At 44.8% G+C, this 15,116-nt stretch overlaps 1 protein-coding gene across 2 annotated transcripts; it reads right to left on the reverse strand.

Annotated features, from left to right (window-relative positions):
* Window positions 1-1,343: 1,343 nt before the first annotated feature.
* Window positions 1,344-13,539, reverse strand: tmem259 (transmembrane protein 259). Of its 2 annotated transcripts, none has more exons than XM_085398458.1 (12): window positions 13,225-13,539; window positions 9,631-9,968; window positions 7,445-7,753; window positions 6,090-6,264; window positions 5,813-5,923; window positions 5,609-5,731; window positions 5,373-5,473; window positions 5,223-5,280; window positions 5,060-5,143; window positions 3,338-3,470; window positions 3,069-3,168; window positions 1,344-2,991 (listed from the first exon to the last, which is right to left on the reverse strand). In XM_085398458.1, exons 2-12 carry the CDS (start codon window positions 9,847-9,849, stop codon window positions 2,338-2,340), a joined length of 2,067 nt encoding a protein of 688 aa, XP_085254584.1. In that variant the 5' UTR covers window positions 9,850-9,968; window positions 13,225-13,539; the 3' UTR covers window positions 1,344-2,337. The 2 variants fall into 2 exon arrangements, with proteins under 2 accessions (XP_085254584.1, XP_085254585.1); XM_085398459.1 differs by having other exon boundaries at window positions 6,144-6,264; window positions 13,225-13,538.
* Between the last annotated feature and the right edge of the window lie 1,577 nt (window positions 13,540-15,116).

Below are 15,116 nucleotides of genomic sequence, written 5' to 3' on the forward strand. Positions count from 1 at the left end.
AGAGGTGTCAAATTGTGTGTGAGGAGACAACAGGTCATTTGCTTTAAGAAAAAATCTTTTATTTCAAGAAGGCATTTTAACCTGCAGATGTTATTGACATACAGATGTGAGGAAACACCTGTGAAGTAAGCCTGAGAACATCTATCCTGAGTGGCACTCACAGCGTTAAAGAGGAGCCCGTCTTCAGATTAAAGTCCATTCACTAATTCAAGAACTGAACCGAAGATCAAGTTTAGCTTCAACCGCAAAAAAAACCAAAAACAAAAAAAAACCAGCCCAGCTCGGAGGCAGAACAAATGCCGAATGCATGGCCCTTTATTTTGGTAAGCAACAATGATGTATTCGAACTGCACTTTATGAAGTCACTTTATCGTGTCTGATCAAATAAAGCCACTTAAACTGTTTCAGCTGCTGTTGAAAGTCCTAAAGAACCAAAAGCATGTCTGTTTTTTCTCTTGGTAACTTCCTGCAGGGTTTCTGGTCTTCCTGCAGGGTTTCTGGTCCAATTAAAAACCACCGAAGCTGCAACCAGATGCCATCAAAACAGAAAACCACCTGAAACTGAGCTGCTGTCAAAAATAACACTAGGTGGTCGAGGTGAAACATGACACTCAGCTCGGCCAGTTTCCTGTTGGACAAAAACAATTCAGCACCTTGGCAAGTTGCCTTTTATTTTGAAAGTATCCATGTATAATGCCTTTTTTCTTGAAAGGTTTCATAGGTAATGAGAAGTTTCACTTCCTGCTGCTGGTGTATGTCATTTCAGAATAAAATCCCTGTGTGTGGATGGTGTGAAAGAAGGGAGGCATTCACACAATGGGTGGCGACCACTGCTTTTACTGGTTTTACTGGTCTGACAGGTAAATACATTTTGATGATCAATAATGAGGCTACAGTCCTCAGCAGAGAGGCACGAAGAAGAACCCCACCCCCCCAGCCAGAGTCACGCTCAGGCTCCGTCTACTTCACAGCAACAAAAACAGACACTCAGAGATCAATTGTTTCTGATATCCAATCAATAATTGATGAAGTTCACCTGATGGGAGGGATCAGTTCCTTTCCCCTCCTACGGATTTGTAGACCATAATTTATCCAAAGAACGCAAACAGGTGTTCATTTTCAAAAACTTGCCACTGTCCCATTGAAGGGACTTTGACCAAAATGCTGCTTTTAAATGCGGCTTCCTGATTGGTTCAGAGCATCTCATGTGTCCCATTCCCCCCCAAAATGTGTTTGGCAGATGTCTGAGGGGAGCGGTCAGAGCAAACACGCTGCCATCAGACCCACCGCATCATTCGCCATTTTGATAGATGAACAGATGGAGGAGGCGGAGCGTGAGTGTGACAGTCAGTCATATTCCACAACCAATCAGCTCGCTCAGCTGCTGATAGTCCAAACTTCCTGTTCAATTATTTCCCTCAAGACAAAAGCAGACGAGACAGGGGGAAAAAAAAAAAAAAAAAAGCAACTTAAGTTGAGTTTGTGCTTCAGTCTATCAGAATCAATAACTGATCAGCTGATCAATAACTGAAAGGTTGCATCAGACTTCTTGTCTGTAGCTCACTGGCTCCGCCCCCAGGCACACCAGAACTGCTTGGCTTCATCCTTTCAGCCAGCAGCAGAAACCTGATTTTTCTTTATTGAATATTATTGATAATCAGTTAATTATTTGATCAATGAAGTGAAACCACTCAGGCCTGGTGTGTACCATGTGGCAGCAGCTTCCTGCTGTCAGGGCTTATATTATGAAGCTTTTTCCTCTATGGACAAACGGATTCAGGTTTTACATGAAGTCTGAATAAACTCATCACGTAACAACACGTTCATGTTAGAAGGGTTTTCAAGATAAATAAAACGTCTGTTAACGCCATGCATTTTATTTTGAAAATCCTCCGGTAACAGCAGAGCTCTGATGAGCCAATTGATCGATCAGCTTTGTTTGAAGAATCAAAGAAAAGGCTGATGTTTGAGAAAGAGACAGTCGGGTTTATTGATTAGAGGGGGGGGAAAAAAAAAAGTTTCTGCTTCAAGCTTCATTTGTTCAGGGTGTTGCTTTCGGTTTCCATGGTGATGGACCTCCAACCTCAGACACCGTCTAAAGAAAAACCATCCATACTCCACCCCCCCAAAAAAACAACAAAAAAAACAAAACAAACAAACAAAACAAAAACAAAAAAACCCAGCAGAATAAATTATCGCATCCCTGCCCTCTGTTCACGTGACCTGCAGGGAGACGCCACCCTCAAGCTAATCAATGAGTTTAAAAATCAAATAAAACCTGTTCATTCGATCAATGAGCTGATCAGCTGTCTCACAGGTGAGGCGATGTCAGTAGCCTCAGGACGGCTGCTGCCGGCAGTCTGCACTCTGTGAGGGGGGACAGTCTGTGTGGGAGGGGCACTCTGAGGGCCCTGCCTCCTCCAAGGCTCCCTCTGCCTTTGAGGGCCCCACATCCTCTGAGGGCCCCACCTCATGCTGCTCTGTGATTGGAGGAGCTGGTGCAGGTTTAAATTCTACAGAAATAGAGTTTGGATCTTGACCTCCAAAGGCTCCGCTCCCACCTAAGGACCTCCCTCCTACTGCTCCCCCTCCCATCCAGAACTCGGCCACCACATTGATCTCAGCTGGCCCCTGATCGCTGCTGGCTCCCGCATCCACTGACGACGTCAGGGCTTCAGTGAGGATGGCAGCTGTGTGAGCGACCCAGTTCAGCTCCGCCCTCACCTCCCCACTTCCTGAGGCTCCACCTTCCGCAGGGGACGGAAGGGAATCTGTCTGAGGCCCTGGCTCAGCTCCACTGGTCGGCCCTGGTTGGGGGGCATTGGCGGGTCCCGTTCCAGCGGCGGCAGTGCCAATGTTGTTGTTGAGGTTATCCTGCAGAGCCGTCTGGTTCTGACCAGCCTGCTGGTTCTGCAGGAGCATCTCCTGGATCCGGATCTGCTGCAGGATTGCCGGAAGCTCGTAGTGATGGAAGAAATAGATCATGGAGTGCTGCGAGAGGACAAAAATGTTAGATTTACTGTCTGAGGGGAGGGGCTTAGCACAGGCATGAGGATGACGACACTTACCTGGATGAAGAGCCAGGAAGTGACGAGGGCGAGGCTGCTGTACTGGCCATTGAAGCGGTAGTGGTAGGCGTAGAAGGCGAAATGGTAAAGGTAGAAGAACCTGCAGGGAGAACAGATCACATGATCAGTCTTGAAGGTCTGCAGGCTGACAAGAGACATTCACAATAAAAATGGCCAAAGCCCGATTGATCTGTTTATTGATCAAATGACCAGGAACCCTTTTAACTTAATTCTGTAACAATGACCTCACACACAGAAAGTGACCTCACCTGAGCCAGTGGCGTTTGCTGGTGTTTGTGTGGCAGCAGATGGCGTCGTACTGATCTGCCAACCACACGATGAGGATAATGTAGAATGCAGTTGTTGTGTCATTGAAGAACTCTGACATGATGGCCTCCATGCCTGAGACAGAAAGTGACATCACAGGTCAGCTTTAAATGTAAGCCACACCCCCCAACCAAGGCTAACGTCCATCCAGTCTGTTTACAAACATTTTTTAATTTGACGCTCGTTTTTATTGCCAGGAACCTTCAGTACTTTGACTTTAATCTTTATTGAAACTGAACAAACAGGATCCCAAAAAAACAACAAAAAAACAAAACAAAACATCAGGTCACCTGGAGGTCACTACAGAGTGTCGGTACAGCAGAGTCACGAGCTGCTCTGAGATCAGCCGACTGACAATCAGGCCTGAGCAATCTGTGATTGACAGACGCAGCTACACAAACAAGCTCAATAAAAGCTTTAAAAAAAAAATAATAATAATTATATATATATATATATATATATATATATATATAGTCACACGACTCCAGTGTAAGGCTGCTAACACTGGAGTCATGTGACCTCTCACTTTTGTAAAGTGAGCAAGCTAGCTGCAGCATTTTGGACTGACTGTAAACAGCATCACAGCAGACATGCAGGCCCTAACCTGCACAGTACCTGCTCACCTTAGATCAGATTTCTATGTAGCGCTGAGCAAGTTTAAATTCAGTTATTTTTAATCTTTACTATCAAACCATAGTTTTTATTCTCTCGCTGCTTTCTATTTATTTATTTTATTTAGAAAGATGCCAGATTATAGCCTTGGGCTAATTTCCATCTGCAGACCCTCTGGCAGGTTGGTGTTAAACACAAGTTAGTAAAAACATACAGAGACATTATTTACAGGTCATGTGACAAGGACAAAAACAGTGATCACATTATACTAGAACCAACAATGACAAGAAGAGTGGACACAGAGGACAATATAGATAACAATAACGGAAACACATCAGTTATATTGCACAAACCCCAGTATTGCACATGCCCTGACTGTCCTGATATTGCACTGACCCATTACACTAATAGTCGTTTCCTTTTTTGTAACACAATAACTCTTTTTCACGTCCAATATAAAGCATGATTATTAAACATGATCACATGTTTGTGTGTCCCTCAGCCGCCCTTTTAACTGACTCTTAAAGATGGGTAGACTTGTACTTTCCCTCACTGACAGTGGAAGACTATTCCAGAAGCTCACTCCCTGATATGACAGAGCATTCTGTGAAAAGTAAACTAAAAAGTATTTACTCAGCCATAAAACTACTGACTGGAATTAAGATGCTTGTGTCCAGATTAACCTAAGATGTTTCTGAGGAATTTATCACATCATTTTCACAACAGTGTTGCATTTTACTGATATATTTTTATAATCTTTAAAGATTTTTATAACCCTTTGATAACATCTCTGGAGCAGGAGGAACACTTTTCTTTGGTAGAGGAGTCATATGAGCTATGAAATACCCCTCTATGATTTGTCAGATGCTGCCACCCTTTGATGTGAAGGGGCACGTGGGCCTGGGTTGATAACAGGCCCCACGCAGCCGCTTATCCTGACTGCCAGTGTTAGGGTAAGGGAAGCCAGATAACGGAAAGAACTCGGCCACGCGTCAGGACCCAGGTGACAGAGGTTCAGAAGCGTCCTCAAACAGAATGGGATCTGGACTCACCTACGAGGGCCAGGATGACAGTGAGCAGAGGGGCTGCTGGGAAGGCAATGGTCATGTTCATCTCCAACATCTGCAGGAGGTCAACTGTAGGGGGTGAGAGAGAGTCAGAATAGACCTGAGGCTCGGGTTCAAAGGTCAACACTGAATGGTATGAGGAACTGACCAATGAAGACGAAGATCTGGTGGTGAGAGTATCTGAGCAGCATGGACACCGACAGAGTCTGAAACGGAGAACGCGAGACTCTGTCGTGACATCGTGCGACTGAACGAACCCGAACGATCAGTGTGGGTCATTTACTGTATTTGTACTTACAAATATGACCATAATGACAAAGGCGGCCAGGTAGGAGGTCCTGGCCATCCACATGCTGACAAAGCGGTAATGCTCACCGGAGACCACGTTCCTCAGGAATCCTGCAGAGAACCACACAAACACCTGAGCTGTGTCACATGACTGGAAGTAAACACCTGCTCTCTAAATCCAATCAGTGAATGTAGCATCACACCAAAGTGCCCTGCCCCACCCTCCATTTACAGCGCCCACCCCACCTTTGTTCTCCTCATTCTCGGCGAGCGCCTTCACGCTCGACATCAGGATGTCATCGTAGCCCAAAAACTCATCGAGCAGGAAACGACTGAAGCCATCTCCGAAACACTCGTCCTTCATCGGATCTGCAAACAGACACAGACGCGGTTAGGGTGTGCAAGTTGGCCAACGCTGAGGTCATGTGACACGGCGGCTCAGAGTCTGACCAAGTGTGACGACCATGACAGGGATGTTGAGTCTCTGTCTGGTGCTCTGAGAGAGGCGCAGGAAGCCATACTCCAACGAGTACTCCACGATGTACTCCTCCTGAGGCCACACTGCGACAATGAACAACAAAGTAAACAACCACATCAGAAAAACACAAAAATAAATACATACAATCTTAAATTGTGAAACAAACAGCTAAGCAGGTGTTTCTGGACTGAATAAGGAGGCGGAGTTAAAGGAGGTGAGGTGGCAGGGGTGGGGTGGAGAACGGTTTACCTGCTCGGGTCATCATCTCCAGCTCAGACACTGAGTCCTGCAGCGGCTGCATACCTTTAGTGGTCTGGCTAAATGAGACGTCCTGGCTGTCGTTGGCTCCTCCTCCTCCTGAAGCTCCTCCTCCTCCTGCACCAACCAGAGATGGCTTCAGGCGGGGCTCGATGTCCAACTCAAACTGCAGCAGGACAGCAAAAGGTTTTGAGGGTCATTTCTGCTTTTAATCTGAGAGTATCCAGGGAGTAATATGAATACTGGCGGTCATCACATTACTCTGGCTTGAGGGAGCGCAGTCAATGGGACACTGAGCAACGCTCATCACAAACCCCAACTGTGGGTTTCATACAAAAGGCTCCCGGTACCCTGTTGTTGCTAAGGAAACGTGTATTCACCAACCAGTTTGCAAGTAGTTGCAAACTGGCTGGTGAATACACATTTCCTTACACATTTTGTTCCACCAAAAACATCCCTTTGATTGCTGACCTCCGACAGAACACGGCGATGGGAGGAAGACAGGACGAAAGAGTCATTTGGAGGTTGTAGTAGTTGTGTTCTTCCAGCGATCGGGATCAGTGCAAGATCCCGACTCGGGGCCCGTGTGCGCAAGGCCTGAAGTAGCCAATAGCAGTTTAAAGTTCACCTGAGTCAGGTGTTCGGGGTAGTTAAGTCCCCAGATACACAGAACTACTCTGAGCTCACACACCACCAGAGGGCACACCTGCCAACAAGTGTTTTACCGCCATCCTCTTATTACTACTTTTCGTTTCTATTGGAAACCCAAAATCTGTGTGACTCTCAAACTTTATGAAGACCCACACACAGACACTAAACACTTCTGACTCACAGGGAAAACAAGAAGTGACATAAGCAGAGGATTTAGAACTCGCTGCAGCTCTGCAGGACCAGGATGCGAACGTGATTCAGAATTCTGATGCTAAAGAGGAAGCGCTGTTAAGGTCTGTCACTTCCTTTCAGCTCACCTGCTCCAAGCCAAGCTTGTTTACACCTGTGCAGGTGAGCTGGCTGTCTGATGCTGTGGTTTAACACTAGAATCACCAACACCAGTGATGGCAACGACATCATTTCTGTTAATTTTCTTCTAAATTTAAGTAAAATTTGAAAAAAAAAACCAAAAACAAACAAACAAGTATTTAAGGTTAATTTTAGGGATTTTATTAGTTTTATAAATTTATATATATTTTCATTACAGATTTTAAAGTTCAAATACAAAAAAGAATAAACAGAGTACAACAAATAACATCTAACACATCTAAAAAATCCAACTATTACAGACGAACGTTATCAAAGTTCAATGTGTGTGCATGTGAGAGAGAGTGAGAAAAAGTGAGAGAGATCACCTGCACTGAGCTGTTGTCAAACATCTCCACAGTCATCTCCTCCTCTTCCACTTCTTCGTCGGGCAGCATCGCAAGGCTGAGCCCGCCCATTGCCAGCCCCCCTCCTTCCTCCTCGGCATCCAGCTCATCATGGAGGCTCGCCGAGTCGTAGTGCTGAAGGAAGATGGGTGCCCGGCTCGAGTTTCTCTGGATCTCAACCCGCAGGATGCCGTCACGGGGCCAGCGCTCCCTTACCACCTCTAGACAGTTGATGGGTGAGCGAGAGAAGGCAATGTGGATGTAGGCAAGGATGAAGAGGACGAAGAGTGCCTGAGGACGGGTTAGAGAGATGTCAGCGAGCGCTGGTTGTGTCACCGTAATCTCATTTCTGCATCAGTGAGTCTCTCACAGCAACCAGAGTTTATAAAATACGTCACCAATAAAATAAAAACTAGGGGTGCAACGATACACAAAATTCACGATTCGGTTCGATACTTTGGTGTCATGGTTCGATTTTTTTTTCCCATACAAAAAAAATGTTCATGCCTTTTTAATTTGTCATTTATTAAAATTATAAATATATATTTTAACTCAAAAGTGCAGTTTTTAAATTTAATGTTGCTGAAACAACAAAATAATTAAAATAATAAATCTGATCGAGAAATCACTCAGCTTTGGAAAAGAGAGTTTATTACAGAGAAATGTCTCTTTCCAAAATAAAAGCGATACTATACGCTTCTTCTGGGCTATATTCTCAGCAGCATATTAAACATATCAGGTCCCCATAAGGAGAATCATGTGCTAATGGCTGTCTAAATGACTCGGGTAAAGTTTGTAACATGCGTGCTTGTTGTTTTTGTCTGCTTCCACTTGTCTTTGCACTAGGATGATGTCGGTGTAAACGTGCAGTCATATTCGTTGTGTTCCCACTAGTGCTGTCAGCGTTAATCTCGTTAAAATGACATTAACGCCATAACGCAGCAAATCTCCGTTAACGAGTTACCGCGGCTCGCCCCGTGCGTCGGGCTGGACAGCGTTAGCACGTTAGCACGTTAACAAGCTAACTGCGCTAACGCACTAGTTCCCACCAATTGATGCATTGCGTGGCACATCCGACATACTGTTTTACTTTTGTCCATGATGCGCTTACCATCAGGGTCATGCTTCACATGAAAACCAAGATAGTTCCAAACGCCAGATCTGAATGAGGGTGGGGGAGGTTCAATTTCGGGTAGCGTTGAGGTAGTTGCCATGTTGCAACGAGCTTAGCTTCTGTCTTGCTAGCTTGTGCTGCGCTCATTGGATCTGCACTGACAGTGCAGCCTAGGCGGAGTAGTCGAATGCAGATCCACTGAGCGCTCAACACAGACAGCATCGTCAGAAGAAAAGTTGATAAAATAAATAACATTTTTGTATTGTTCGATACATATGCGTACCGAACCGAAAGCACTGTATCGAATGGTTCAATATCGATACGAGTATCGTTGCACCCCTAATAAAAACAATAAAATGTACACATCAAAATCAATAAATGTCCTCTGATCAAAGAAAGTAAACATCTGGAACCTGTCTGCAGAGTCACCAAAGACCCTTCCTCTGTGGGTTAGCAATCGTTTCTGGTCTCTGTGTAAAGCAATTCTGCTGGCTCCTCACAGCTTCACCTACATCATTCGCAACATAAACCTGCCCACTGAGCATGCTCAAATGTCTGAGACAACGCTCTGTAAGGACACCGCTGACTCCACAGAGGAACCAGCTTGTATCGGGACCCTGTCCCCTACCTCATTCACGCTACTAAAGGAACAGGCTGCTGGGAGACTTCCCATAATACTCTAAGGGTTTCTTCTCCACTTCCTGCCACCCCCAACCCACTTCCCTTGCTGAGCCTGGCTCTATTGTAGATAGAACTTCCTTCTAACAGGTTCTTCCCCTCCACTGTGCTGTTATACCACGTGCTGCTCAGATGTGGGTCATCTGATCGTCTAGGTTTCCTCTTCTGTTTTGCAGACTTTACGTTGCAGAATAAAAGCATGTAAATAAAGTTTAACTGAATTATTTGTGGAGAGGAGTCACCTGAAACATCTGTGATCACCTGAAACACCTGACCATTACCAATACTGTGACGTGTTCCTGAGATCACTATTCAGAAACAGACTGACTGATCAGTAATGTGATTACATCCTGCTGACAGGTGAGCTGTGCCCCACCTTGAGCAGAACGAAGAACTCAAAGACCCTCCTGAAGGACGGAGGGAATAGGCGTGCGTAGGTGACGGCCATCTTGAAGAAGAGCGCATGGAAGAGGCGGTCGCGGACATTGATGAGGGGGTTCTGGTTCAGGTTGGGATTGCGGAGGCGGTTGGGTCCCATGTTGTTGTTGTTGTTGTTAAGCGGGACATTGTTGTTGTTCGCCTGGTTCTCCGACATGGCTGCGATTGCCCGTCGTTTCTGCTCGTGCTCAGAACTCACCACCGCCAATGACGACTCTAGGTCAACATGGCTGCTACTGCGTCCTCAGAGCGAAGGTCAAGACCTGAGTGCCGCACCTGGAACACACAGATGAACTCACTGATGACTACAGTCAGGGGGCAGAGCCTCAACCACCTCTGAAAACAGATCATTAAGGGATTTAGGTTCTCAGCTCAGAGCTGCAAACAATCAGTCACCTTTATTCCGATCAATAACTTTACACTAAACACAAGTATTGATTAACATGGCTTGTTTAGATAAAGTCATCTCAGTAATCACCAACAACCGATCCAACCTTTCATCCAATCAGATGACATGAGATCAATAACCTGCAGGTATTTTTATTTTTATTAAATCAGATCAAAGAAACCGAGACACTGATGATCTAATCTCTGTGCTTTAGGAGCTGAACCTGCTTGACACCAAAAGCCATTAGAGGTGTCAGCATCTGACCAATCACAGTTAGTGTTCAGTGCGCTGTCAGAGTGGCTGATTTTAGTACAGAGAAAGACTGAGCTGAAGAACTTAACCCCCACCTCCCCACGGCAGTACTTTATTTTTTCTCAGCACTGCAGAGTCTGTACCGAGCAAGGCTAGCAAAGAGAACTGATACCAAAAACTATCGATTACTTTCCTCTGCATCAATAACAGCAGCGTCAGCCTCAACTTCTCGAGCTGACACAGCTCCTCCCATCACTAGCAGCAGGTGGACAGTAGTAAACCTGGAGAAGCACCTCAGAGACTGTCAGTCCATCTTTAGGAGGAATTTCATGAATTCAGAGAAGCTCCTATTTTATTAAACATTTACCTGCCTGCGACACGTTAGTGTTAGGATTAGCTCTTTCCCCATCCTAACTGTTATCATTAAGCTAGGAGATGACATTAAAGTGGGAGTGAGGCAGGAAACAGACAGGCTCAATTTAATGACCGCTAGGGATGAGAATTGTAAAGGTTCTTGTAAAAGGACCAGTTCCCAGTTGTCCAATTCCTTAGAATTCCAGGACCTATCGATTCCGCTTACGGATTCTTGTACTCACACTACGATCAGCTGATTTCAGTTCTTGTGTCAGAGGAAAATAGCAGCTCAGTCGTAATCGTAATTATGAGACATTGTGTTTCAGGTCATTTTAAGGAGTAACATGAAAGTAACGTAACGAGCAGTGTTGGGCAAGTTACTGTGAAAAAGTAATTATAGTTACTAGTTACTACTTCAAAAAAGTAACTGAGTTACAAGATTCTAAAAGTAATTAATTACTTGAAAAGTAACTATTGCGTTACTTTAAAAAAAAAAAAAAAAAGTTTAACCCTCTGGAGTCCAGGGTATAATTGGCCATTTTTGACTACTTTTGATGTTTTCCCCTACATTTCACCTTTAAAAACTATTTACTTTGCCTTGTTTGGTATCATTCTCTTCAGCACAACCTCATGTGTCTGGATTTACAGTTATGTTTTCATTTTGACATACTGTATTAACACAATTGAACACCGTGTATATATTGTTTATCATCACTCTGGTTTTACGTGGCCTATCAACACAATTTAAAACCTGGTATATATCACCTTGTTGCTTTGTCATCTTAAAGTGGTCGTGTGATTGGCTTACCATGACTACTTTATTCTTCCACAGCCAAACAGCAGCACTCATGCGATTGTTTTGCCCCCTTAGCTCCAGGTATTATGCCAAAAAGTGATCGTCGGGCAGAAAGTGACTGCCGCCTGCGGGAGCGCGCAGGCGGCAGTCACCGCATTTTCTTGTTAGTAACGGTGTTGTAACGATAGGAATAGTAATTACTTAGATTAATCGTTACTGAAAAAAAAGTAACGCCAATACTTGTAACGCCTTTATTCCCATCACTGGTAACGAGTAATGTAATGAATGACCTTCTCCAGAGAGTAATTAAGTCACACATTACATAGCTTTTAAGGAAAGTATTCTGTGTAATATGAGTAATAGATTACTTTTGAGTAATGACTCCAGCACTGATCATAACAAAGAAAGGATCATGGACAGTCAACATGGACAAACATGTGACCCACAGTGTGCAGTTAATGTGCATGACTAATGTCTTTGATATGGTGGAGACTCTCAAAGCACAGCCAATAAGGAATCAAATCAATAAGTAATATCAATAATGGAATCAGAATTGCTAAATTCTTATAAATCTTCATCCCTAGTAACAGCAATAGTAAATAGTGAATAAGCCCATCCTAAAAACACAAGCAGTGAAATGACAGTGACAGATCAGTAGGAAACACGAAGTAGCAGAACTGCACCTGAGTGTGCACGTCAGGATCGCTTCTTCATTTCATCTTCTCCCCTCCCAGCATCCAAAATCCGAGCTTCACATTGAGTCCGACCAGTATTTCTTACTACCGTGATTTCACGGGTAAAGGGGGCTGTTTTTAGAGGTTTAGATGTTTTCTGAGGGAACACTTTTAAATTCCTTCATGAAGGAAACTCCTGGAGCTCAGGTGAGCTCAGACTGATGATGATGATGATGGATAAGCTGTGGCAGCAGGTCAGGAGGTCTGCAAAAACCACAGACTGAGATCATCAGGATCTTCTGCATCCTCCAGCTGCAGCCTGACGATCTCCAGGTGAGACACCACAGACCAGCTTATCCCCCCCACCGGTACATGTAAATACTGATGACCTCAGGAAAAATATCTGAGACATGTGGTCCTTCAGCATCGGGTCAGCTGACTCATGTCTCCATTAATCTCACCTGTGAGCCACACACCTGAGGCCGCTCTCAATGACAGGTGTGAGAGGCTGTTCTTAGTGCGGGAACCTCAGCAGCCGCCCCCTCCTGGACATCAGAGAGCATGCAGCTCTACATCTTTATTTACAGTCTGTGAGGTCTCAGGTAAAACAGGAAGTGGCGTTTAGTGACTTTTTGCCATGAAAACAGCAGGATTGGGACCATAGGGCCACCATAACAAGACTGAGGGTCTCAGGCTGTGACATGATCGTTTGCCAGGTGACCAGCTCAGGATTGCAGGGGACTCCTGGACATTGAAGAACATGCAGCTACCTGTGAGAGTGGGAGGAACCTCTGAGCTCAGTCTGATCCTCACTAACTTCCTGTCTGAATAAAGTTTAACGAAAATAAATAAAGTTTCTCACTTCTCCACTTGCTGCACCTCAGGACAGGTGATGTGATCAGCTGATCGTCAGCCCGGAAATGTGGTGTGTGTGTGTGTGTATATTCTGATCAGCTGATCCTGATTGGCAGGCTCAGGTGTGTGGTGCTGCTTCAAGCAGATTACCCCCGCCACCCCGCGTGTGTAATCCATAGACACCCTCACCAGCGGCAGGTGACGCTGACTCACCTGTGCGCGGCCTCGTCGTTGTTTCTCTCGCTTACCCACGAACGCCACAGTTAGCCGTTAGCAGCGCTAGCAGCAGGGTTAGCTCTGCGGCTAAAGGCGGAGTCCGGAGGCAGCCGGATCGGACAGAACCGGGAGCCGTCTCGATCCCAGCCGACAGGTGAAGGGACGGAGGGTCCGGGTGCACGGAACCGGAGCACGAGGTGAGCTCAGAACCCGGAAACTGTGGCTAAACTGCGGCTAACACAAGCTAACAGAGGGTAAGAGTCTGACTACTGTCAGCGCGTCACTGAGACCGGAAATACACGTCCTAATACCGGAAGTAGTGAACCCCGGTTGAAGGTTCTTATATCCCTGAGCGCTGCCTGGCAGGCGCCTCGTGCTGGTCGAAAGCTTCAGCACGTTTATTAACGGTGAACAGCTGATATGTCACTGGTTACAGAGTCCAAAAACTGGGATTGAGCTGATGGAGGAGCCTCGGATGAGAAGGTGAGGGAAGAATCACAGAAGTAAGTTAAATGATGTGAGGCTGTGATCAGCTGACCTGCTGTTCTATGTGGATCTGAGACGTCACACTGAACAGCTGTTCTGCATCAGCCAATCACTGTAGAGTAACCAGCACTGAGCTGCCTGTACGGCGTGTTCTTCATATAACAGATCTAATGTCTGATTAAGACCTCTGAACAGCACATGGGAGCTTCTCTCAGAGACCCTGAGTATGTGTAAATACAGCAGCTGGACTCTCAGACCTGATGTGTGGCAAACTGCACATACACAGTTTGTGTTACTCATATTTGCTGAGCTGACTAATTACCTCACACTTAAACATTACACAACTTCAGCTCCTGTCACACGTTTCTATATGTGAATGTTTCACTGGGACGAGATGAAGACGTGACGAAGCTGATGTCACACATCAGCATTACTTAACAGGTGTCTCCACTGCTGTCACTGGAAGCTAACTGATCGACTGGTTCACACATATTACAATGTAATCAGATTTAACCGTTCATTAACTGAAGGTGTTGGGTTGTTCCCACCCACTTTGACAAGGTGAACTCTGCCCATCAGGATGGAGGTCGCTCCATCAAGCAGAACAATAAAACATCTTCATACTTCATACTTTAGCTGATTGAGCAGGTGGGGGAACCCTAGGATCTGTGTGGGGAAAATACTCCGCTCACAATCATTTCTATTGACAGCTCCAACAGATTTTCTTAGTGTTTCAATTGTTTTACATTTATTGATTTAAAAGTGACAGTGTGTATTAATGAACATATATCAATGCAAATATACCAGATTTAGCCAAAGCTACTTTTCATCTGTAGTCCCTGACAGGTCAGACAAAAACTATAAATAAGAAATTTAGCACACCTTCAGACAAAGTACAACAAAGTAGCGCTAACAACAAATCCGTAAAGTTATGTACAGGCTGTGATCAGCTGACTGGCTGCTCTTTGTGGATTTACACACCTGAATTCAACCAGATGTGAGCAGATGTTTTGCAGCTGTCTCGGCTGATTTCTACATTAACAGTATACTGAATGCCGTCTTTATACCAGACAGTATAAAGTTGGTATAACAATTGAATTCAGTGAACGAATCTAAACATCATCATCCTAAATGTAAATTAATTTCTATTGCTGAACACTGACCACCACAGCACCACAGCAAAGTGCTTTACTGTGAATTCACCACAGTACTGCAAAGTAACCTGTTTATCCTACACAAAACTCCCCAGAATTGTCAGACAATATTTGAATAACACAAAATTAGTATACTTAGTTTGTTTTGCAGGAAGTTTCACTAAATGAAAATACATAATTTATAAAAACACATCAAAAACAATATGTGATTAAACACGAGGACTTGCATGTAAGCTTTATATGAGCAGT

The sequence above is a fragment of the Rhamphochromis longiceps genome, linkage group LG23 (genome assembly GCF_057381845.1).
Source record: "Rhamphochromis longiceps isolate RC_006_pf linkage group LG23, R_longiceps_female_GT1.1, whole genome shotgun sequence".
Classification (NCBI taxonomy): Eukaryota; Metazoa; Chordata; class Actinopteri; order Cichliformes; family Cichlidae; genus Rhamphochromis; species Rhamphochromis longiceps.

What these genes read in the sequence shown, in the direction of transcription:
- tmem259 (XM_085398458.1), bottom strand. Translation starts at nt 9,849, where the DNA reads ATGTCGGAGAACCAGGCGAACAACAACAATGTCCCGCTTAACAACAAC. An exon ending in GGAGATGATGACCCGAGCAG is followed by an intron (nt 5,924 to 6,089) that starts GTAAACCGTTCT and finishes TCATTGTCGCAG; the next exon opens with TGTGGCCTCAGGAGGAGTAC. An exon ending in TGTCATCCTGGCCCTCGTAG is followed by an intron (nt 3,471 to 5,059) that starts GTGAGTCCAGAT and finishes TTTCTGTCTCAG; the next exon opens with GCATGGAGGCCATCATGTCA.